This window comes from Leptosomus discolor, chromosome 7 (genome assembly GCF_034619465.1).
Source record: "Leptosomus discolor isolate bLepDis1 chromosome 7, bLepDis1.hap2, whole genome shotgun sequence".
NCBI classification, from domain to species: Eukaryota; Metazoa; Chordata; class Aves; order Leptosomiformes; family Leptosomidae; genus Leptosomus; species Leptosomus discolor.
In genome coordinates, this window is record NC_141397.1 from 29,442,387 (window position 1) to 29,466,931 (window position 24,545).

At 39.6% G+C, this 24,545-nt stretch overlaps 1 protein-coding gene across 2 annotated transcripts in view; it reads left to right on the top strand.

The window, feature by feature from the left end:
• The window catches only part of POU6F2 (POU class 6 homeobox 2), a 315,511-nt gene that overhangs the window by 194,661 nt on the left and 96,305 nt on the right, over positions 1-24,545 (top strand). For both annotated transcript variants that reach the window (XM_086468248.1, XM_086468249.1), the window contains one exon: positions 23,933-24,252. In XM_086468248.1, the coding sequence (XP_086324374.1) occupies positions 23,933-24,252 (320 nt within the window). The remainder of the gene's footprint in view (positions 1-23,932; positions 24,253-24,545) is intronic.

A 24,545-nucleotide genomic window follows, 5' to 3' on the forward strand; every position in this document is an offset into this window, starting at 1 on the left:
GAACTGTATAACTGCACACCAGAGGATAAAATTCAATATAGTTAAATACAAGATAATAAACTTAAGATATAAAAATCTAAACTATATACAAAGGATAGAACATTCTAAATTAAATGTAATAAGAAAATGTTTAGAAACCGGTCCAGGTAGCTTAAAGAATTTGGATTTAATTCACAGTTAAGTGAAAACATAGAAATGAAAAAAATGGCCATTTAAGAAAAGGAGTAGGAATTTATAATAACATGTTGAAAATGTTGGCTTCAGTAGAAACAATGGCCACATTTGTTCGTAATTGGAGTCTTTAAGCATTCATCCAGCATGTTACTTAACATGTATGTAAATTTAGAAATAGTCTGTTCAAACTCAGTGGAGATGTGTTTTGTTTGTATGTTCTTATACCCAGGATATGTGCTTAATAACTTTACCAATAATCTTAGTAAATTAGAGACAAAGTTACCAAATTTATGCTTGGCTATGTGAATCTAACTTCTGGTATCCCGGCCAAACACAGATCTGAATCGTGGAGATGTTAGCTACGGGACTGGAATTAAGGATAGTAATTTTTTTTCCAACATCATAAACTTCCATTTGGAGTTAGAAAGAAATACCCTCACCTTAACATGACTTTATGTCTTTGAAGGATCTCTATCAGTGGCCATTTCAGGTTGGAGCTGTTTGGGATTGTTAAAGCAAGGCATAGAAAGGAAGCCACTCAGCCTGTACTTCTAAATGTTCACATTAAATGTTTTACATGTTGACTGTCTCTTGCGGATGGTCGCTGCACAGGCAAAAGTAAGTTTACCTCATTTTTGTTGAAATGGAAGCATGTAACTCTTAGTTTGTTGGTATGAGAGGGGCTGCTCATTAGCAGGGATGCTGGGGCCACCTTCTTTGGGCTCCTCTTGACCACAACATGAATGCAACGTTCTGAAAGAAGGCATCAACAGACCTGCTGTGTGACTGTTTTAATCCGCTTTTGTAATAGTCTGAGTAAACTGAGGCAATTCTTCCTCTCAAAGGTACACACAAATGTCACGCGTTAACCAATACACGTGTGTGTGAGAGAAGTATTCTCTCCTAGTATCCCAGCAAGTGACATCTCACTGCATAAATGTTCAAAGCCAACTGCTTTCACACCCAGTTTCTCAAGCTAGTAGGAGGGGGAAGCAACATGTTTCCCTGTCTCTGTTTTAGTGAGTGAGCATTGCACTTTTGATTGCTGCTGACCCTGCTGGTGCCATGACACCCTAAGAGGGACAAGTGGCACTAGGAATGACTGGTGGATAGTTTTTGAGACTTCAGTACTCTGCTAGGGGACATCATGGGTGGATGCAGGCCCAGGAACCATTCTGCTTGCTGAGATTAAACAGCAAGAGCATTGTGGTGGGCCTGATCCTTCTGAAAGGAGTTTACTGCAGGGGGAGAGAGAGCAGCTCCGAACAGGGGAAGAGAACATGAGGGCAAGGAATCCTGAGGAAGTTTTAGCTGCAAAGGCAATGCACTGGCTGATAGGCTTCAGATTGTTGAATGCTGCCTCCCAAAATGTTTGGAAAGCCTCTCACTTTCTGCACACTAGCCAGTATAGATAATAAATAGTAACTCATAAGTCAAATATGGGTAGTTGTTTATTTCTCTAGGGGCAAGAGCAAGCAATTTCCTAGTCAACGACTGTGTGTTAAAAGTGCTATTTGGTGAATTGTGAAAAGGAATTCTGGAAATTAAAAAAAAGAATAATCTTAAAATCCCAGTTAGCGCGTCAGATCAAATTGAAATTATTTTTCAGTGGGGTCGGCTCTACCACTTCATAGGAAAAACTGTTCTGCCAGTGCATAAGCGAGCTGCTCAACTTGCAAACATTTTTTCCTATGAATGTGCTACAGGAAATTTTTACTGACAGGTTATTATGACTACTTTAATGCACATATGACCCACTGTCTGGAAGACAGTTAAAATTATAAACTGTTCATAAATTTACTGACACTGTTGGCAACACTGTGTTACAGCAGTAAACATTTAATTTGATCCTCATTTCTTAAAATAGTGGTATTGCTATGCCTGCAAAAATGCAAAGCTTCCTATTGAAGAAATATATTTCAGGTCTCTGCATATTAGTCCTTCAGCCTTGCTTATGTGCATTTGTGACAAATGAAAGTAGTCATATTAAATCTCCATTTAATGTTAAAATGAAAGTGACAAATTCATACAATTCACAGCTTTCTGCATTAAAGTTCCTATAAAGCCTTATTCCTCTATTCTAAGAAATCATTTCTGTCCACGATCTTTCTCTAAATGATTTTTTATGTAGTTGTGTGCCCCAGCTACTCATGATACATGCAAGGCATAAAGAATAATCTTGTACCAAGGGAAGCTTATAAGTTCTTACAGTGCTTACTCTGGCAAATTTCCTTCAGTGAATAGGAATTATGCTCAAGTGATAATTGCATCATCTGACTCATGGTTTGAGTATTTAGAGATCTTTCAATTCAATGCCATAAAATGATGTTAGGATGTGATGAAGCAATATCTATAGTCCTCTGCCCTATTGTTCACTTCCTCACATCCTGCAGCTGCAAGAAAAAGCTTCTTTTTCTCTCACACATAGGTAGAAGTCACTTTCTGACAGAAATTCTTAGGAGCAGCAGTAAGTTGAATCTGGAATAACCCTTGCTCACCATTTCAATCCTTTAATTTTTGTATAATGTTTTTTGCTGTGAGGCTGGAGGAGGAGCTCTGAGTTCACCAGCTGTTGATTGTATGCACAGGGCTTTCACCAAAACCAGACTTAGAGGGTGGCTGTTAAACTCTTTGTTTTCAGGGACCATATTGCTATCAAAGCTCGTTTTGTTGGGTTTGAATACTTCTGGACTCTTTTGATGCCAAACAAATAATAGCCCTATATTCCTTGCTGCTCACGCTACAGGTTTATTTTAACGGCTCTCACTGTAGCTTTCTAGAGTCTGCCCTTCTGTCTTGCAAAATCCATGCTTGTTGGTTCCTTGGTTTTTTAGAAAAATCCAATTCTGGATTCATTTGCAGAATTAATGATGTAGAATTTTAGGACTGTCTTAAGGACTCCTAAAGTGCAACTATAGAAGAAAGTGAGGTATTGAAAGAGATAAATCAGCATGATCAGAACATACATGTTATTTTATGTTGTTTTGCCATAAACCTGGGGTTCATCATGGGAGACTAGACAGAAGACATAAAGATAGTGTCAGGCCCAAGTAGTGATTGGAGAAAGTTGTAAAAATGCTGGTGAGACAGGTTTATGTAAACTTCATGAAGAAAATATAAACCTTAAAGAATTGAATACAGAGTCAGGAAAGAATAGAAATGTCAGTGCATTAAGGTTCAAAACCTCAACAAATTGTGAAAGAAGAAAACCACAGCAGACGTGAGTTAGGAAGGGAGATTGGAGATGAGATGGGATGCTATGTGCAGATGGGGTGAAAAGGTACTCCACTACTTAGGAAAACAGCCTCAGCAAAAGACTGATGACAGGGAAAAGGAATGGTATTTTGTATTATGTAGATCTGCAAACTGTGCAGAACTGACACGCAGCTAAGTAGAAGAATGAAGTAAATCAGAGAAATGTTGTTCATGCCGCAATAACAAGGCTGTTGGCAACTGATCATAATACCACGGAAAACAGTGAAAGAAAGTGGAGGTGAGAGGGCAAAGTTCTGTGAGAAAAAGTCTGCTTAGAAATTTAAGTTGTATGAACATCAGTGTTAAAAATAACATGGAAGAACCAGGCAGGTTGGGTCACCCTGCAGTAGAAACATCACTAGTGTCTGAATAAAGCAACAGTGAGAAAAAAGTGTTATTAATATCCTGTTCAAGAACAGAGCAGCTTACTACAGTTTTCTCGTTCTATATTAATTATACAACAATTTGAAAGGCCAAAAGCATGGAAGAGGCCTCAGGCAGATGAGAGTAAAATTTAGGTTATTTCCCTGTAAAACTGCAGCCCTCAATAACATGGAAAATAACCAGAATTTTTTTAAAAATTCGTCTCAGCAGGCAGCTTTCAAACTGCTGTTGCCAAAATTGAGAGGAATTCAACTGCTTTTCACTCATATGGTTCAGTTTCATGCAATGAGATTTGTAAAGATGCTGTCTGATGGTCTACAGCAAACCCATACAGGGAACCCTGAGGAGTCACAGAATGAAAGGAAACAGAGGGAAAAAATATAAACAAAAAGGAAACAAAAAAGGTAATTTTTTGAGAAAGGAGGGACCAAAGGGACTAGTTCAGAGTAAGAAGAAAGAAGCAAAGTGTGTTACGGGAGAGGAGAATTAACTGACTTTCAACAGGCATGAAGGCTCATGTACCATCTTCTCTCCTTCACTAAAAATTTAGCATTTGTTGTTGGGTTCCACATAATTAACAAATGTTCCTCAGCTAATTGAGGGAAGCAATGCTGAGTGGCACTTATGAGGCTGAAACTTTGAGTTCCACCACACTTGGAAGTAGTGCTTGACAATCTGTGTCACTTTCAGACTACTGAAGAATGCAGCTGCCTGTGTTATGTCCACAGGGGCTTCTCTGTGCTCCCCACTCCCACCTGAGCAACAGAGAAGGACTCGCTGCCTCCTCAGCTCATTTCTGTGCTAGATGTGACCAAAAAAACTGAGATGTGTAATCCCTAAGAGCTGTGGGTAGTAGAGAAGGCTGTAGCTTGTCAGGAGAAAGCGTGGCAGTTTGGCAACAGCCTGCTATGAATTAGTATTCATTCGAGGAAGCAGAATGTGTTTATGGTGGCAGTTCTCAGCACAGTATCATGGTTCTGATGTACTGTTTAGCTAAATACCATCTATTAATATTTCAGTGAACAAGGCCCCACACAAAACCCAGCTGGGATCTCATGATCAGTCATTTTACGTAACAAAAAGAGGCTCACCCAGACAGCGCCCAGCTCTGTCTTCCACTTACTTTTATCCATGCACTTTACCTGATCCCACAGTGCTGCTCCCCACATTAGTGATGTAGAGTCACTCCAGGTTTTAATCTGATACACTGCAGCACACGTTCAGAAGGATATCCACACTGCAACATGGCAAGAAAAGGAGTGTAGAGTCAAACACAGTGCTACAAGCAAAATTATTTTAATGACAAGCTCTCTATTCAAATTTTAGTTGTTGCCATCCTCATCTGATCTCAAAGTTGAAAATTCAAATTCTGTTCCCACTGGAAATCTGGAGTAAAGAAAAGCATACTGAAAGAAAACTGAGTTTTGCGATAAGAATGGGTTTTCTCTTCACTTTGCTTGTTTTCTTATGTTGAAATTTCCTCCAATTTTATCTTCTTTGAGAGTTAGGCAAAACTGAGATATTTTGGCTAACATTTTGGAAGCACGTCATATTTTGTATGCCCTGGCTGAAACAGGTCAAAAAAATATCAGTATTTCCCAAAATTGGTCTGTCCTAAACATCATCATTGCTGTCAAATATCACAGGAGAGCCAGGTACTCTTAAGTTTTGGATTAATTAAATACTCAACTTGTGAACCCCTTGTCTCTATTTTAAATAATTCTGCGATCCCCTACTCTATGAGCTGAATTCTATAAATTTTAAATGGGTATTTTCCTCCACCTGTGTTGGAAGCAAACAGACTAGCTTGTTTTCCTGCAGTAGCCAGGCCTGCAGTAGCTCTCCCAAGTTGTAGGTGGGTAGTCCACTAAGGATTTTGAAATCAGAGCCTTTTCTTTCTGTTTTGAGTTGTCATTTATTTTGATCTTCTCTTCACAGTTAAAACCGATTTGTTTCTGCAAAACATTTTGAATTTCCTTTCCAAGATGCCATTCATGCTGATAGTTTCACTGAAGTCACTATGTTTGCTTGTGCAGGGAAATTAGACTAGGGTGAAATGTTATTCTGTACAGATTTAGCACAGGATTTGGGGATATTTTTGCCCAAGAGTGATTATAAATATTTTTAAAAGTCATTTTTCTAGCTAAAAGGAGGTATTATGTCAATTAGTCAACATACTTAAATCACCCTGTGCAGCAATGAGTTTAATGAAAATTAATTTAGTAAATCCTCTCATTCTGTCACCAAAGGGTTCGTGATTCTGTTCCTCTAAACTCAGAGGCAGTCCTCATATGGATAGGCTTTAAATAAGGTTTAATTATTTGTGTAATATACCCTGAGTTCCTTTTGTGAAAAGCACTCAATAAACACAAGAGTATCACCTTTATATAAATACACAAGCGAATAGTTGCACCTAAACTTACCTTTGACACAAAATGTTTCTATTTGAGGAAGCATCCTTTGGATCACCAACTGCTGTCTTGAAATGCCATCCCATTTCAGGCAGCTGAAACTTCGTCATGTAGGTGTAATTTAACTTTCATTAATTTAGACATTTAGTTCTTTTTAAGGGAATTATTGGCTATGTTTTTATCTGAATCAGGCATACATAAATCATATTCACAGTAAATCAATGGATAATTTCAGTATTAGCATTATTCCAGTGATGCACAGCTTGTAATTATAACAAAAAGTTATTTTTTTCCCCATAAATGATTTCAAACTATTGTATCGTGCTGGTTTTTTAAGGATTCCATATGAGGTGCACAGATTTAATCATGATTCAATTACATCGCTGTGTGGGCTTTGGACTTGCTATGATTTAATTACATTTTTGTTCATTCAGACGTTTATACTGCATGTATGTTTTCAAACCATTCACACTGTAGCAGCAATTTTCCAACTTCTCTGTGCAAGAAAACGATCTTTAAAATTGTCCTCACTCTGTAGTACTTACGAAAGGGAAGAAGTACATGAAGAAGAACCTCAAAGATGAAGGCCAGGCTTGAAGCACAGTTTCATTAATACTGGATGGCAGGAAAGGAGCCAAGTCCCAGATAATGAGGAAGGAGTTGCAATTTTTTTTAAAGCTATCTGGTGACAGGGAAAACAAAAATGACATTCAGCTGACGAATGAGCAGAGTTTGACCTAGCCTTTTGACCCTTGACAATCAATCTTACCTGCTGCTTCATAAAGAATTATAGCTGTGCCACTCACATTTGACTCTGGATTTTTACTAATCCCTGTTACTTTTAACTTCTTTCCCTTCCCTTCTTCTCTTCTTCCCTTCTTCCTTTCTTCCCTTCTTCCCTTCTTCGCTTGAATATGTAGTCCAGGAAGAATCAACATGCATGTAGCATGCAAGACTACACAAAACAGAAGGTAGTCTTGAGAAAGAGAGAGAAAAAGGATGGAGGAAATGGAGAATCAGGACAGGGTGAGGTTAAAAGAAATGCAGTAATAAAAAAGCTTATACATGCAATTCGTAAATGCTTGTGTAATATCTTTGGGGCTCTGGGGGGTGACATAAATAAACACCAGCTTGGCATCCTCCGCCTAAGTGCCCTGTGCTCAGTACAGTGTCCCTGTCACAAAGAGCTGTGCGGAGCAGCTGCTGGTGATGCCTAAGGCTCTGCAGGGCCATTTTGGAAGGTAATGCCTCGACTGTGAAAGACAGAACAGATTGGGTCTGCCTGAAAACACACAGAAGGCTCCTAATGTGGTCTTAGATAACGTAGAAAAGAAAATAATGGAATTGTTAAATATAATTTGCCTTTGCTTAATAAGAGTGACAACACAGTAAAGGTGAAATACGATCCCATGCAGGAGCTATGAGAAAGCCAGCAAGAAACCAGAATTTTTGGACTTTATTGTATTTTGGTTTGGTTTGGTTTCTTACTGTTTTATTTCAAGTTTTATTGCCGTGTACACTATTAAGAGTTTGCATACCCTCATTACTGGAACGGACAGTAAGTCTAGACAGCAAAGGTCTGCTATGTTATCTATTACGGGTGGCAAAGCAAGTACCGAGCACAGTGTTAGTGGCATAACTGAAGCAAAGAGAAAATCAGATCCATAAGACAAAAACCTCTTAGAATTAAGTAAGCAAAGGCCACATTTTCCTCTTGTTTTCAGAAGTGTAAATTCACTGAGACTGCTCTCATTGCGCTGTGAAACTCAGAGAAGAGTTTGTCCTGCTGTCCTCATCAGTCATGTTGATTTTTATACTTCTATTTGCAGCAATTTTGCTTTGAGATACTAAAGGTAAAGCTAGTCAGCAAGTGCATCTGTAATGTAGTTCACTAGCTGCAAGAGGTGATCACCGGGAGGTTTTTAGCTTTTAAGCACAAAAGGTTGTCTGACGGAAAAGGAGGGGGCTATGAGGACCTCCCCCCACCCCAGTGCCAGTGATTACTGTGAAGGTACTAGTCTCATAGATGAAGGAAATGATTGATCATTTGTTTAAGCTTCATACTGTAAAATTTTAAAGGTACAGCCTTGGTATACACTTGTATGAGTGAACACTCAAAACTGGGCAGCTGAGGGACAAGCCTTCTGTGGTTCTTACAGCGTGCACACATTTTTGCCCTGTCGGGTGTCAGAAAACGATGACTCTTCCTTGATTCTTCTTGTGTCTTTTTAGATTGGAAAGAAAAGGATACAAAATATAGACAGGACAAGTCATAGGCCTGCCTTTCTCTTGATCGTGTGTGGCCATAGCCAGCTGGGCTGGACCTGGTCTCAGCTGCCTTTGCATATTTTGCACCTCAGAAGTGTGTGCTAAGAGAAGTAACATTTTTCTCCTATTTTTAGCTGCAATAAAGAGAGCTGTTGAGTATACAGCCTGTGCAGGCTTTGTGCTTGGAGAGTACCTCCAAAACACCTCACTTGGCTGCTTTCTCTTTGGCACTCTGACCATTACTATGTGTTCTCAGTGGACAAAATGGGTGACTGTTGCCTGTACGGGCTTTATAATGCCTGAAGGCCTTTCTTGCATGTATAAATGTCACACCTATATGCGAACGTCATAAAATCTATTCAGATTTCTCAGTCTATTACCATTATTACTTGTAATATATTCAGAAACAAAACCAAGCAAGCCTTAACATCGCTGCTTCTGAGAGCCTGAGAATTATTTTGCAAGGGGTTAGGAAGAGTGAAAGAAGAGGCTATTGAACCAGAGAGAGAGAGGAGTTTCCATTTCCCATTTGCTCTTCTGTAATTTGGGAGGCAGTAATGATTGGTGTCAGAAGGAAGAAGGCTCACACAATGGTTCAAATTTCATAAGCATAGTAAAGGCCTGGGCACAAAGCAGTGCAGTCTTATTAGTGAAGGAAGTGAGATCAGTAGTCTTCAGCCTCTTAACAAGACGACAGAATTTATGAAGCATCACGGTGGCAGGATGTGGTTACCTGTAGTCTATTCACATAACAAGCCTACTGGGGTTCTATAGTTATCACCCTTGATTTTGTTTGCCTTTCTTCATTTTCTTTTGTCATCCTCCTGTTTCTTTGGCCTAGCTTACTGCACTGGAGGAATCACTTTATTACCTGTGATGTCCTATTGGTGAAATTTTCTCGTGGATTTTTTTATTGTTATTATCATTAGCTAGTTTGGTTTAGCTGGCTCCATCAGTGTCTCTCTGATGATAGAAGTGCTCACACTGGTGTGCAATGAACTCTAAGTACTAGTCTTCCAGGAAATCCGGGATTGTTTTTCATTCTGAGGCATCCTTTAAACCCAGTCTGAGGCAAGTACCTAAAATGTGCCTGAGCTGAGAGTTCATCTTAAAAGACATTGTTATTATTAGAGATCTCAAAAAGTTTTATGAGCTGCTGGGATTAAAAGCATTACCCAGACATTATCACAGAGTAGGAAAACAGGAAATAAATGGTTGCTTTAAAACGATTTATCTCTCATTAACACAATGTAGGAGGTAGCTCTATAACAATCTTTTCCATGTGGAAAAAAAGCTTTGTGTATCTTTGACGCCCTCCATTTTGAGGCTCTTAGCGCACATTGCTGTACTTCACTAATTTGCTTCCCGTGGTGAGGGAAGTGAAGTTTATTATCCCTCCTTTTCTTTTATAGAATGGGAAAGTGCGGCAGGGAGGTTAGCTGCCATGCACAAGGTGGTGCAGGTACAGTAGAATAGGAGGTGGATTCCCAGGCACTGATCTTCATCCATAAGCAGTCAGTCCTAACTCCCTGTTTCTGATCTGACTTGTTCTGTCATACAGGATTTTTAATTTTTTTTTTTCTAATTAGAAAAACTGTGCTTTGCATCTTGGAAGCACAGCATCCAAGTGGGAATAATATTTGTCAGTACCGCATATTTAATTATTTATAACTACTTTCTTTGTCTGATGGTTTGATTGTTACTTATTTTATTTTCCACCAGAAGGTTTGATCACTTAAACAGCCTGAAATCAAACATTCAGCAGTGTTTACAAATTATGAAAATGGTTTCTGATTAAAGTGTTCTACAGGGAGATTTCAGTTTCAGATCAGTACATAAGCCACGGGCGTTCTTCTGAACCACAGAGAGAGCTGCTCTGTGGCATGTGCTCTGTATTCATACCTGTGCTGGCACAGGGTGCGGTGCAGACCATGGCTCGCACATTTTCCCCGTGGTCTTCTCGGGGCTATTTCTTTAGCATGCTTTTATGGCAGGGGTCAAACTGAGCCATCGCAGCCAAGTGAGATGCAGGTCTGCAAAGCACCCATCAGATAGTGCCTGACAAAAAGGCCACTCCCAGTTGCAGCTGAAAGAAGTGACAGAATTGTGCAGACATCTAAAGCTTATCTATTTTGTGGATGTACTGTGGTCAAATCCAAAAATCACGGCAGCATCAGTTAAATCAGCAATGCTTCTAGCACTATTATTGCAAGAGGTCAGATATCATTTCACTGTGCAAGATAATTAAGGGCTATTAGAATTAATCTATTCAAGAAGACCACTGCTTTTTTTTTTTTAAAAAAAAAAAGAGATGGAAATTACTTCTGGTTTTGTCTGTACTGGTCTGTGGACCAGTGTTGATTCACAGACATCAGAGGTCTTAATGTTCTTGGCTTCCCCTCTTAATTTCCCAGTGAAAAATATTAAAGCGTGAAATGCTTTCCCGGCATTAATTTCTTTATGAATTGGAAATCCATGTGATCCATAATCCAAATACGTAAAACAGTGAGCAGTGTATGGTGCAAACCTCCTAATGAAATGTGTTGCACTGAATGATTGCTTAAAGAACACTTGCCTTCACTTATGGGTTTTATTTTTGTGGGTGTTTTTCTGATGCAGTTCTCATCAGCGCTAGTGATTGAGTAGCTATTGGCAAAAAAATATCACTAAACATTCCTGAAAAAATAAAGGCAGGAATTTACATAACTGCTTTTGCCCACAATCACATGAATAAGACTTTCTGACAACAATGATTGGCCAAATTTACAGTTGCTTCAGTCCCCTGTTCAAAGGCAAGGATTTCCGGGATGCCATCGTAGTTCCATAAGCTTTAAAGAAGTAAATGTCTACAGCTGGTAGGAAAAAGAGGCTGTTGGGGCCATATCTGCTCAAAGTGAGGGCTCTGTATGAGAACAGCAGTTGAACTGCTGGAGATGACAGCCATAGGATCTGCCTTCTGCTACAGAATGCTGGAGGACCCCTATAAAGCTAGTCTTTCCAGGTAGTCTTTAGACAAACTTGAGTCCAAAAATTGCCTTTTCTGGAATATTGTGGGGAAAAAAGGAAAGAAAGAAGTGTTGTTGTGGTCACGTGATGGTGGACCTGGCTCTGTCTCAAGGATGGAGATGAAAGCATAGTTTGCCCCACGCTCCCCGGGGGAAAATGGATGGAAAATCAAAGGGAATCGTATTAATTTCAGCTTCATTGAAAACACACAGTAGAAAAAACATCCATAGTTGGCAAATGGAAAAGTTTTAAATTGATGATGGAAGAAACATTCATTTCCAAGCTTCTGAGAGAGCTATTAAAATCAGCAGAGTAAAGACAAAATACCTGGCACTGAAAATGAAAGGAACGGTTTTTTGCATCTACTTAGTTAAAACTTGGCAAAAGAAACCTAAAGTAGTGGTTTCAGATTTCTGTGTGCACTAACTGTGCCAACTTTTGTTCTCAGGGTTGCCATGATAGATAGTTCATCCCACTTGAGAAGCATTTTTTGCTCTAACTTCTTTAATCAGAAGTCAATTTAAGCAAAAATCTAGATTTTGTATCAGCACTGACATGTGTTTCTTTATTTTGTACTGTTGAATGGTCTCGGCTTTTCATTTAAAGGCACTATTTTGGAACAAGTTCATCCCAGTTTAATTGGCTTTTGAGTTACTGCAGTAAATCTAGTAACGGTGTTTACCCAGTATTTATGTAGTATTTTCACTTACACCTGTCAGTGGGCTTCCTCAGGAGGATGATAAATCCACTAATTCCACATGCAAGAAAATCTGTGAACAGTAAATTCTCTCCTCTTGCCCTCCCCCATCATTATCTATGCCTATACATTAGCAATCAATACCACGTGATGACCAATGTTTTCATTATTGTCAAAACACTTAATTCTCTACAGTTAAAAGTTAGGTTTTGCATTATTTTATGAAATGGTTATATGTAACAGAAGAAAAATTTAAGAGAAAATTGTAATTGTTGTATGCAAACTTCACACAACTTAGTTACATAACTGCCAGTATGTTTCTATAGGATTAATAAAATATACTTATTAGGATACATTCTCTTCTGAATTTTCTGTATTTTTAGAGCATGTTCTGCAGGGTTCTGTTATCATTCTCAAAAGGATATCATTAACGGAAGGTGTATTTAATATTTATAACAGCCTTAGTTAACATTGGTAAACACGTTTATTTTTGTGCGTTAACACACTGTGGAATTTGTTTAAATAACTGAGGAACCTGGAGATGATAAACAATGAGAAGAATGTTTTGTAGCATCATTCAGGCTTGGTGTAGATAAACCCATGCAGCTGATGAGACCTAAATTGTTATTTAAAATATTTTTTTATCCCAAATATCAAAATTAAGATAATGTTGCCTTAAGGAAGGCAAAGACTAGCTTCCTGTTAGGTTTTTTTTGAGAATTATTGGTTTAGCAACCAAATTTGTCTTTTCTTCCATTATCTACTCTGGAAAAGCAAGTATTTCCATTGATAAGGGCAATAAGGTACTAGTTAATGCATCAAAAGGGCAACAACATTCTTTTCTGGCTGAATATGTGGCCAGAAATAGTGAGGGATTTTTAAGTAGTTTTTTGGCCAATTGTAAATCTGTCCTTTGGATTTTGTTCCCTTTCTATGACTGAGGACTCCTGCTCTATGTAAGAAATACATTATTTAAGTGGAAGTTCTTTTATTAACTGCTGTGTATCCCTTTCAAATTAAAAATAATTAACCTTGAAGAAGCAGCTTAATAGCTAAAATAAAATCTAGATGCAGTTTATTCAAAGGCCTGCTATTAACTCTTTTGCAGTGTACAAAAAACGTATGAAATACCAGTGTGGGGATTCCTGATGTGCTTTTGACAGCCATAAAGTGGATAATGCATTGATTGGACAGAGCAATGCAGCTGCTTTTCGGGACTCCCCAGCCCTTCTGTCCAGCTGCAGATGAAGCTTAGTTGTAACACAGAAGATTGACTGACTTTATAGCTCATGAATGAGGAGTACCTATAAAATCTTCTCCCTGAGCCTCCTACCCAAATTTTCTACCGATAAGCTGTTTATCTATGTGAATAACCAGGTTCTTTATTTCAACATTGAGAAGGAAATTTAGGCAGATGGAAGCACATGAGCACTCGAAGAGCAGCTAATTCACTGTTGCTGAGTAAAGGTGATAGATGCCAAACACAGCTGAGCTAGGATTAGCACCTGAAGCAGCCACATATTTGGCCAATGAGAGAAATCTGATATTGAGCCTCCCTTATTTTGCTGCAAATTAAAAATGAGCAGTCAGTCCATTCACAGCAGATGACCAGCTGCAGAGTCCAGAACTGCTGCTCACCTACTATTGAACTTTTTTTCTAATCTCTCTGCAAGTAAAATGAAAATACTAGAAAAAGAGATATAGGCACATTGCCTTAAACTGTCCTGTACAAAAGAAAACAGCTACGGATACTGTGATATATTTTAAAATGCACACAACTGAACACAGCTGTTCTTATATATGCACAGCAAATAGTAAAAATTATGGAAGTTTCTTAAAAACAGCAAAATAGAGCTACTGTGAGTCAACAGCAGGCAAACATAATGTACCTTGGTAGTGGTACATACCTTCAGGAATGGCTTACAGTGTGACAAATTACCAAGTTAGAGTTCACTTCCCAGCTCTTCTACAATTTCTCATGTGAAGGGAATTGCATAGTCTCTCTGCACTGATCCCTTATCTAAAGAAAGGACACCCTCATCTTCTGCTCACATTACAGCACCTAGCACAGCACCTTCTCTCCAACCCAGTGACCTATGCTTGGAGATTGGTCCTGTACCACAGCTACTAAGCAATATCTCGTGCCACTTAGAAAAAGATTTTTAGTGTGTGTTTATTCTTCAATGACTGATGAAGTACATGTGTTCAACATGGTACTGTGTGTGTCCCAGCTGGTGAGGAATAGCCTTCAGCCCCTGGGAGCTGCATAGGGACTGAGAGCATTACAGCCTTGCAGGATCAGGCCAAGTATTTTGTTTTGTTCTCTTCCCTATTTTTCTCACTCTCTTGCTACCATTTTTGATTTTTCATGGCTTGGTAAAACCAGAAGTTCAAGGCTATATTGAGGGTAACGGGGACCGTATTTAACAAGGTTGAAGCCTAAGTCACTGCTCCAGCAGAGTTATTTGTGTGCATGGCCTTGCAGCAAGGTAGAACTGCCACTTTTGCACCTGGTTCTCATACTTGCTCTTGTAGTTTTATTGTCTGTAAAGGAAAGGACTGGGCTGGGCTGCATTTTTTCCCTTCCTCCTTATAGTGTACACGTTGCTGTTTTCCAAGTCATTCCATGACCTGTTCTCACTGCTGTTCAGGTAACTTCTCTAGCTGGAAATTGCATGCTGGGAACAGAATTTGCAGCTGCTTGAATCTTGGAGTTCTTAATAGAAAACAGAGTTGTCTCAGGTCTACCAGCTTTCAGAATAGACTGGAAGTGGAAAATGATAGAAACACAGATATAATGAGAGTCTGAGAGATGAAAGCAACCAGTCATACCAAATCGCCTGATGGGCACAGTACCCTCTTTGGTTGAGGCTGGGGGAAAGTGACATTGTGCTTTGTCGTTCTCAGGACACTTCCACAAGCTTAGCATCAAGACCAACCTTTTAAGCCTAAAACACTTTGATCCACTAATCGATTGTATTGTTTAAAAACCCCCAAACACAAGCGTGCACAAAACCCGCATTACATTTCACTTACAGTAACTTCACTTTCAGTTAAGGAAACATGACTCACTTCAAAGACTCTTTGAAGAGACTTCTACTAATTCCTGATCTTCAAAGAACCATTGCTGAAGATATATGAAGCTACACCTGGGTAAATATTTCTTTGTCAGAAGAGCCATTTGCGATAAACAATTATAGAAGAAGCAACTGCAAATCTATTATATGAAAGAGAGCAAAATCACCCTTTGAAGGCACCAGGCAGTTCAACCAGTTCCTGTTGACAAGACTTTGCCCCAAAGCCTCACATAGCCACCTTGCCAGCAGAAATGGCAGGGCACTCGGCAGACTGGGGGCCAATGGCTCTCTGAACTGGAGGACAGGATTCCACACAACCTCTTCCAGAGCTCCTGGGACCATGTGTCATTGCACTGCTCTGTCTACAAGCATTGCTACTTCAAGGCACGTCAAACACTTAGTCAGCATAAGTGCCATGGAAATTATGTTCCCCATCAATATTAGAGCATTTGAAAGAGACAAGGAGAGAAAAAACCAAACTGCAGTTCCTGTTATTAAAGGTTGTATGTGCAGAGAGTGCCCAGCCTTTGACTGGTGTCCGTTAGGAGTCATGGTCATTGTTCTCTGAGTCAGCAGACTGTTGTTTCGAACTTAATTTCTTTGTGTCATCCATCTGTTCCCTGTCATATCCCTTCGGCTATGAAATCTTATACTGGGCTCTGTTGGCCTTTAGATAATAATTTTTTCTCTGTCAACTAGTTTCTTTCAAAGGAGTCCTGCAGAATTTCTCCCAAGAAATGGGAGAGGATCTTAAATTCTGGTCCAGAGGAACGTTCTTATGGGCTCAATATGGTCTGGAAATTCAATCTGTAGGAATACCATGCCAGTCAATTCGATTCCAACGCTATTCTGTTCTCAGACAATCTGGGACCTGTCCTGCTCTCTGTAACTAGAAAACTGCTTTTACCTGGAATAAGGACTTGATCTTAAGGTCCTGCCCCCTGATCTCTGAGACAGTCATGTTTTCACACACAAAAAACAAACAAACAAACAAACAAAACAAAACAAACAAAAAAAAACCCAGACAGGTAAAATTAATTTAACACATCTAGATATCGCTTGCTTGACACCCAGTCTTTGGCATTCAAACTGTTACATTGCCCTCAGACTATGTTATGTGGGTTTTTAATTGCCTGTCTTTGCATGAGAGCCCCAAGACAACTCCCTGATTGATCCCCTGTGTCTTGATGATACCCTGACTCCAGTTAATGTTTCAGCCATCTGTACAATATGAGGCCTAAGGTCCCATTTGAGCTGAGGAAGCAAATGGCTTATTAAAGTCTAATTTCTCCAGCTTGTTCTTGCCTTTGGGCATTTTAAATAGGTTAATGCAATTTTTACAATACACTCAGGGAACTTTACTCACAGTATGTTGTCATAAACTAGAGGAAAATAGCCCCTAGATTACCTTAAAATGGGAGGTATTCCAAATATACTTGCCTTGATACTTAGTCAAGCTCTGTACCTAGAACAACAACTTTTTTTTTTTTTTTTTTTTTTTCCCCTTAAGAATTTAGTGGATTATTGTACATTTTGAGGTTTGGCAAAGAAAAAAAATGTCAGATTTATTTAATGCAGTGGATCATTTTTCAGGGAAGTTCCAGTATTCATCAAAATGTGGAGACACCACAGGCACCATATAAATTATGGTGGTTTTCTTCTTAATACTTCCTTTTTATTGCCTATATTCTTTAAAGTGAATTTAGTGCTCATGAAATATGCTGGATATGACAAGAGTAGAAAGTTTATCTGCAGAATTGGTACAGAGGAGCATTGGCAATGCAAGTTTCTCCCCATAACCCCATCTGCTGTAACCTTGAGGTATCACCTTCACGAAGGAGAAGATGACTTGGTCTCCTTACTCTTTCCATCCTTAGCCTCTCTGCTGAAAGTGAAAATAAAGATGTCAATTGATGCCATCCAAGGCCGTAGTCTTTATGATCTTCCTAATAGGTATTGGGAGACCATCAATTTATTACCTTAACTGTGTGGCAGACTGCTTCCAATGCAGGCTCTCTGCGGATATCTGCGTGGGAATACATCTTCTATACATCTAATACATCTTCTATAAGGTAGAAAACACTCAAAAGCACCATTAAAGTGCAATGACTTTTGTCCCCTCTATTGACCTAGAGTGGATTTGAACCAGTGATTTAGAAACAATATGCTCTGTATCCCATTACTAATCTCTTCAGCCACAAGTTCAATCCTTCCTTTTTTTTTCACAAAAAGGTTGCTAACATATTTAAAACAACTCGCATTTTGGTCTCAAAAAGAAAATTCAAATGCATGCAAAAGACACGTTGGGTAGCTGGCTAACCTACCCCTTGTTACCCAGGAGGGAGAGAGTATAAACACAGGCTTGCATTAGACTGTTCAGCGTGTGTATTCAATCTTTAGAAATCTGTTTCAAAACCAGAAAGGCATATATCTCATTAGAAGAGAAACAATAGGGTGGGGGAAAAAAAACAGGCCTTGTCAGTTCAAGCGCAAGCCCAGATGCTTAAGTTAGTTACACTTTTCAGTTTAAGGCAATGCAAATCCATTCTCCATTACTGGGGAAGTGGAAAAAGGCATTAGGCTCTTGAAATGGCAAGAGCCAAGTCTGTGCTCAGTCAAATAGGAGAAGGTTTTCTGTATGATTTTCTCCTTTTTAGTCCATTGTACATTGTATCAAGGCAGTGAAACACATCTATGCAATTATGTAAATAGGAGGATAGAGGACAAAGTAGCACAATACTTTGTAGGCTAAAGTGGTTCCTTATTCCTCCTACCCCTTCTTCCTCTTTACACAGAAACAAACACGCACAAAACATTAATAAAATAAATCAGACATTATGTGAAGCTTATCCACAAGAGCAGATTCTAGATATAAATTCAATCTCTGAACATTAATTTGATCTTCTGCCAAGAACTGTAGAGGTCTTAAGAATCTGGATTTATATTGTGAATGAGAGGTGAAGAGAGTCCTAATTTTTACATTGTTTTCATTATATGAACATTTGTGGGCTTACTTATGTTCCTTGCTTTTTGGAGAAACGTGATTAAACTTTAAAATGTTTATTTTTAATTAAAATATAACCAGAGCCATTCCCATACTTATGCCATAATATGTTAGCCAGAGGCAGCAGGCAGTTGATACTACTTTCAGTGAATACAGTCAGGATTGGGATTTGAAGAGAGAGCCTTTTCATTTTCCCACTAAGAAAAAGATTGTCATTCCCCCTGTCATGGATCATACTGCCTCTTTCACCAGGGTTGCAGTAGAGCTGAATTTTTCCCATTGCACCACTCTACTTGACAGAGGAGCGTTTCAGTTTCATGTCAGTTTCCTGTGTAGGTAACCAACAGAGGAACTGAAGATACAAGAAAAACATGAAAAGTCACATTTTATGTAAATGTTGTAAATGCATAGCAGCATTGTGCCTAAGGTAACCCCTAAAGGAAGTCAGGAAGGAGTGTGTTCCTTAGATCATAACTTCCTCTAAGTCCTTGAGGTAGTCTGAGGCCTGTGGCAAGTACAGATGTAGGTCACCTGGGAGATCAGAAAGTTTACTTTCGCTGTCTCTTGACCATCCATTTGCACCACTTAACTCCATATCTCTTATTCTAATGTAAATGCTCTGATACTCTGGCTAAGCACAATCTGCTTAAAGTAGGATCATAAAAAGTGGGATGATCCCTTGGGAAGTCTGCCATGGCACTGCAGCAACCAAGAAATTATAGTTAAAAACTGAGTTTGAAAACCCCTCATGCCATTGTTTCTTGGTAGGTATTAGTTCTTACTATCTTCTTGGACACTGGTATATATTCAACATGTATGTTTCTTAAGGAAAGTTGAAATGTCACACAGCTTTTATGGATTTTCCTCATAGTTTTTTGTAGCTTGCGTGAATTTTTAGTTGATTATGATCTCTTTTAAAGTGGTGTATATTATGATGTCTTTTTAACAATAGAAATAACTTTTTGCAATTTTTTGCAAACCTTTTTAATTCTTAAATGCAATTCTGAAGGAAAGCAGGCACTTCTCACTTATATGTGTCAAAGTTTTACCCAGCTGTTAGCCAGTAAGTTATAAAAAGATTCCTGTGAGGTAGGCAGTGCGTGTTATCTTTTATACATGCAGACATAGCACTGTTGTACCACCTGAAATTCCATCAGGCTCCAAGCTCTGCAGAAAGTGACAAATGCTAGACAGGTATACGATTTATAATGGATGAGCTATGCAAGCAAGCTCTGGGAGTTGGATTGGATTTGATTACAAACAATAATATGACACAACCCCTACTGTGGATAGTACACACATTGCAAGAGGCAGTGCAGTCAGGCAGTGTGAACACTGGACTGCAGGCGTGATCTGGAGCCCTACATCCACCTTTACAGTACTACTGTGTGGCTTTGGGAAAGCCTTGTCTTGATCCGTGATCAGTGGCGTTCCTCAAGGGGAACCAGCACAGTTTAACATCTTTGTCGGCAACACGGACAGTGGGATTGAGTGCACCCTCAGCAAATTTGCCGATGACACCCTGTGTGGCACAGTCAGCATGCTGGAGGGAAGGGATGCCATCCACAGGGACTTCAACAGGCTTGAGAGGTGGGCCTATGCAAACCTCACGAAGGGGGTCCTGCACCTGGGTCAGGGCAATCCCAAGCACAAATACAGGCTGAACAATGAGTGGATTGAGAGCAGCACCGAGGAGAAGGACTTGGGGGTGTTGGTGGATGATTCTATGATCTAACAGTCCTTCTTCCAATTCCCTATCTGTTTAACTGTAGCACATTAAACAACCACACCTCACTAAGCCACTTCAATGCCATTTATAGCTCAGCATGATAGTAGGTTTCAGAGAGACTTTTTAAAGGAATTCTATGAAAAGACAAGAAGTTATTTGAATAATTTTGTGCAGTTGTTGGCAATGAACTTGGAAAATTTTCCATGAAGTAACTTTTCTCCATCAACAAAATTTTCCCTGAGAGATTACCTTCCATCCCAGCAAGAATGAGTGCATTTCAAGTACAGAAGCGAATGCTAGAGATACTGATATTCCTGCATCAGCCCACATTCAAGTATTGAGCCATACTAAATGCAAAGCTTTTCTATTCCTAGATGGGGAATGGAAAAAATCTCTTTATCAAGCCAATATCTGAGAGTGCTGGGCATGCCCACAGAATTTACAAACTTGATGTTTTCCAAGTTAGCTTCAGACCCTCTTCGTTCATCGGACAAGTCAGCTTGCCTGAGTGGTTGCACCTGCTCACATTGTCAATGCACAGATTTATGTTGGTGATGGCCAGTCAACATCAGTTACATTAGCAGCTCAGTAGGACCTGAACCTGCAAAATTTTAGGTTAAAAAAAAACCTCTTGGGGCACTTTCCCTCCCTTTTTCTTCCCTCTGGATTCTGTCCCTTGTTTTATGTATTAGCAGAAGAATGTGCAAATCAAAACGGCTATTAAACAAACGGAAGTTTAATGAAGATTTCTTTTTTAAGAATGTAGTTCAACAGCTGATCAAAGGCATGACTCATTAATGAAACTGAGGCCTACATCATTAAGATAACTGTTCTAGCAAGTAAATCTCAACATGTGCAACAACATAATCTTTCTTTCTTAAGCAGATTCATACATTTAGTAAAACCGTGTTTCAGTAAGTGTGGATTTTTGTCCAATGGTAAAAAACCAGATCGGTACTATTTCTGTATATCTATATCTGTGCTTTAGACTCTGTAATTTCGCAAGGCTACTTATATCACTGTTTGGCAACATTTAAAGCATCCTGAAAGTAAGCCATATGCTCTGTGGGGAACACTAATGCTAATAATTATTAAATATTAGTCTTCTGATTGCTCTGAGCTACATGCAAACACAAAAAACATTAAACTTTTTGCAACATCATGTAACACCCCTTCATTTGTTTTAGTTTGTTAGGCAGCTTCATCTATTTTGAACTTTGGGCTTCTTTACTGTTCTTCTCATGTCATTGTTTTAAGAAGTCCAGGCAGTGATGGTTTTTTTTTTAATATTCTACCAACAGATATTTTTTGCATACTGTAAGTTCAATCATAAGATCATTGACAAAAATTGAGCACTGACCTGTGTTAGCACTTTTATGTTATCAGAATCACAGTGGTCCCTCCATCCTATGTTACCTCATGTTATCTCAGATTGATACTTTCAGCGTTCTTCTAATTATTGGCCATATTTTCCAAGTCCTAGCTGAAAGGCGTAGCTCAAGGAGTCAAACATGTCTGTTGTCCAAAAATGTTTCAGTAGATGGCTTTCCTTTCACCTCAAATGCTTTTGCCTGTCCCCTACTACATGACCCAGTGCCTTGCATACAACATACAGCATTCCAAAAAATCCATTCTTCCAAGCCCTGGTCTTTAAAGAGTGCCCTGTGGGAGCAAAAGTGGTGGGGGATCATTGCAGTACAAAAAACCCCCACTATACCTAATTTGCTATAAAATTTTGTCTGATCCTGTCCAGTTGTGCACATAGGATGTGAAATGACACCTTGTTCCTTTCTATGAGCTGTGTGGATTACAAGTTATGCTTCTGTGGGATGTCATTGCATCCAGTTCTGTAGTGGAGTCTATGGAAGCAGGAAGGGCCTGTTGTGTTCAAGGTTGTGGTTCTGGTTACCAATGGTTTGTCCAGACTGCTAAGCTATCACAGGTGAGGAAATGGCCTGCACAGAACAAAGAGGTGGCCTGCATTGGGTTTTTCCTCATGGGAATGGGAAGGATCTTTCTGTGTACATACCTACAGATAGAATTGATGAATAGTATTCCTTGACATCTGAGGTGCATCATGCTATGGTTAATATATTTCTATGCAGTTGCTTGCTTGTATACACACTTTCTCCATTCTTTGTTCTCATATACCTCGGATTATATTTCCACTTACTACCCTCTTGGCTTTGGTGCATTTAGGTATGATTTCTGGTTGTGGAATTGATGGGAGTGTACCCTTACTTCTCCAGGCTGAACTCTTCTGCATGAGATACCACGCATGTTTTTAATCTGATGGTCACTGTTTTATGTTGAAACACAAAACTTCCACAGGTAACTTTCCTGATGGAAATATATTGGTGTTTCCAGTCCTCCTTCTCTGCTTTTTTCAGGTTCTTTGTTGAAGTCACATACACATGACTATAATTCTTGTAAAGGCATATTTGTAGTTTGATTCCTGCCTCTGGTGAAAGAAAATTTAGAGTGGCTGGCTATGAGTAAGGAATGGGTGACCAACAGCTCTTCCTACCAAGCCTTCTACTTTTCCTTCATACAACGTTTTCTGGCTTACCCATTCTGCCTCATCTTTCTCCATTTTCTTTTTATTTTGCTTATTCCAGTTTATGGCTCATTGATTTCATAAGTTGTACCAAGACCTTAGGTTCATCCCCAGGGCATAAACATCTAGAAAGCTGAAATAGGGATGCCAGCATGAAAAGAAAGTGGAGATGACTTGGCTTTATGTGCCAATCCACAAATAACTTGGTGAACAGTGTTTCTGGCCATGAAATCTGAACATCGTTTTAGAAATAACAAATTTCATTCATTCCCAGTTTACTTTGGCTTCTGCTGATGGAAATTAGAATCCAGAGTGGTATTGTACACAGAGCAGTATACAGAGTGCAAAATAGTGCAATGACCTTGTAAGCTGTTCCTCTTGGAACCTTATAACCATCTAATGCAACCCCTGAGACGTTTATTAAAATGGGTAAGGCTGGAGACACAGGTGACTTATTCAGGGCATAACCCCAGAAAGCATTAGGCTCCTGTGGTGTTCTGGCCGCTGCTTAAAGCTGTTCTTCCTTAGTGACATCCCTGCAGCACCCTTCTTGCCTTCCTAAACATAAAGAATGCCCTAGTTAATTTGAAAGTGTCTCTGGGAGATAAAGTTTGGTCCTCTGTGCCAGCAGGTTGATGTGAGCCACCAATTCCCAAGCCTTGGAGCGTATGGTAGCAGAACATAACAGACTTTTACTACCAGGAGTAAGTGAGCAGTGCAAGTGCACAAAATGTCTACCGTATTTCACAAGAGGAACTTTATAGCTTTTAGATATGGTAAGGAGAAGTTCTAATTTCAGATATTCACAAATGTTATTGGGTATTTTTTCTACCTATGCATTGCACAAGAAATTTCACAGCTGAATGTTCTATTTCCTGACACCCGCTGTATGAAGACATGACAAAGCTCTTTTCAGAGGATCCTTTATTTAATAACCATGGTTTTCTCCTCCTTTATATAACAGCAGCAGCTGATATTATGAGTTCTTGCTATGCTTTGTAAAGCGACATCCTGATTGCCCTTCTCGAGGCATGCAAAATTCCCATTGGCTTCACGGGTAAGCTCGTCTGAGCAAAGACTGCTGGTCAGCTCTGACACCCATCCTGTGGGCAGAGCTGTAGCCTTTCCAAAGTTTTGCTTTCCTTGCCTCCAGAGAAGTCTGACTCTTACCACAGAACTGTGCTGGCAGAACCACAGGATGTTATTGATGGGAACATGTTTCCTGACACAACCTGAAGTCTGAGGCCAGCTGACCTCAGTGGGCAGTGTGCCTCACAATGCAACAGAACCAGAATTTCTTCCAGAACATCTTTAATACAATAGGTATTACTGAAACCTACATAACTCCCCTCACTCTCTTCAATTCACAGCTACCTCATCCCTGAACTCCCAACTTCAACAGCTTCAGCATCTTCAGCAGCTCCAGCAGCAGCAGCAAGGTCAGCAGCAGCAACAGCAGCAGCAAAGCCAGCAGCAGCAGCAAGGTCAGCAGGCACAGACTCCACAGCCACCCCAGCAGACCCAGCAGCCACAGCCACAGTCATCAGCAACACCGCAGCAGAACCAAACACAGTCCCAGAGCCAGAGCCAACCACCTCCAGCCCCACAGTCCTCCAGTTCGCCTCAGAAACCCAGCCAGTCACCAGGGCATGGCCTTTCATCTCCTCTTACTTCACCAAATCCACTGCAGGTAGGACACTACATACAAATGTCTAACGAGCTAACAACAGAAAGTGCATACCCTCCCACTGCAAGGAGAAACCAAATGAAGGTTACACCTTCTGACCATACAGGCTGATATTCCACCTCCTATTAGTTAATCCTTACAGGCAAGCAATTTAGAACAGCTAAAAGGCCTGATAAGCCAGAAAAGCATGTCTAATGCTGGTCCTAGTCTGCTTCTTCATGAAGAGTTAACATCTTTTGCTCCTAAAGTCCATATCATAAAAACCCATAGAAAACTATCTGTTTTTTTCCATGGAT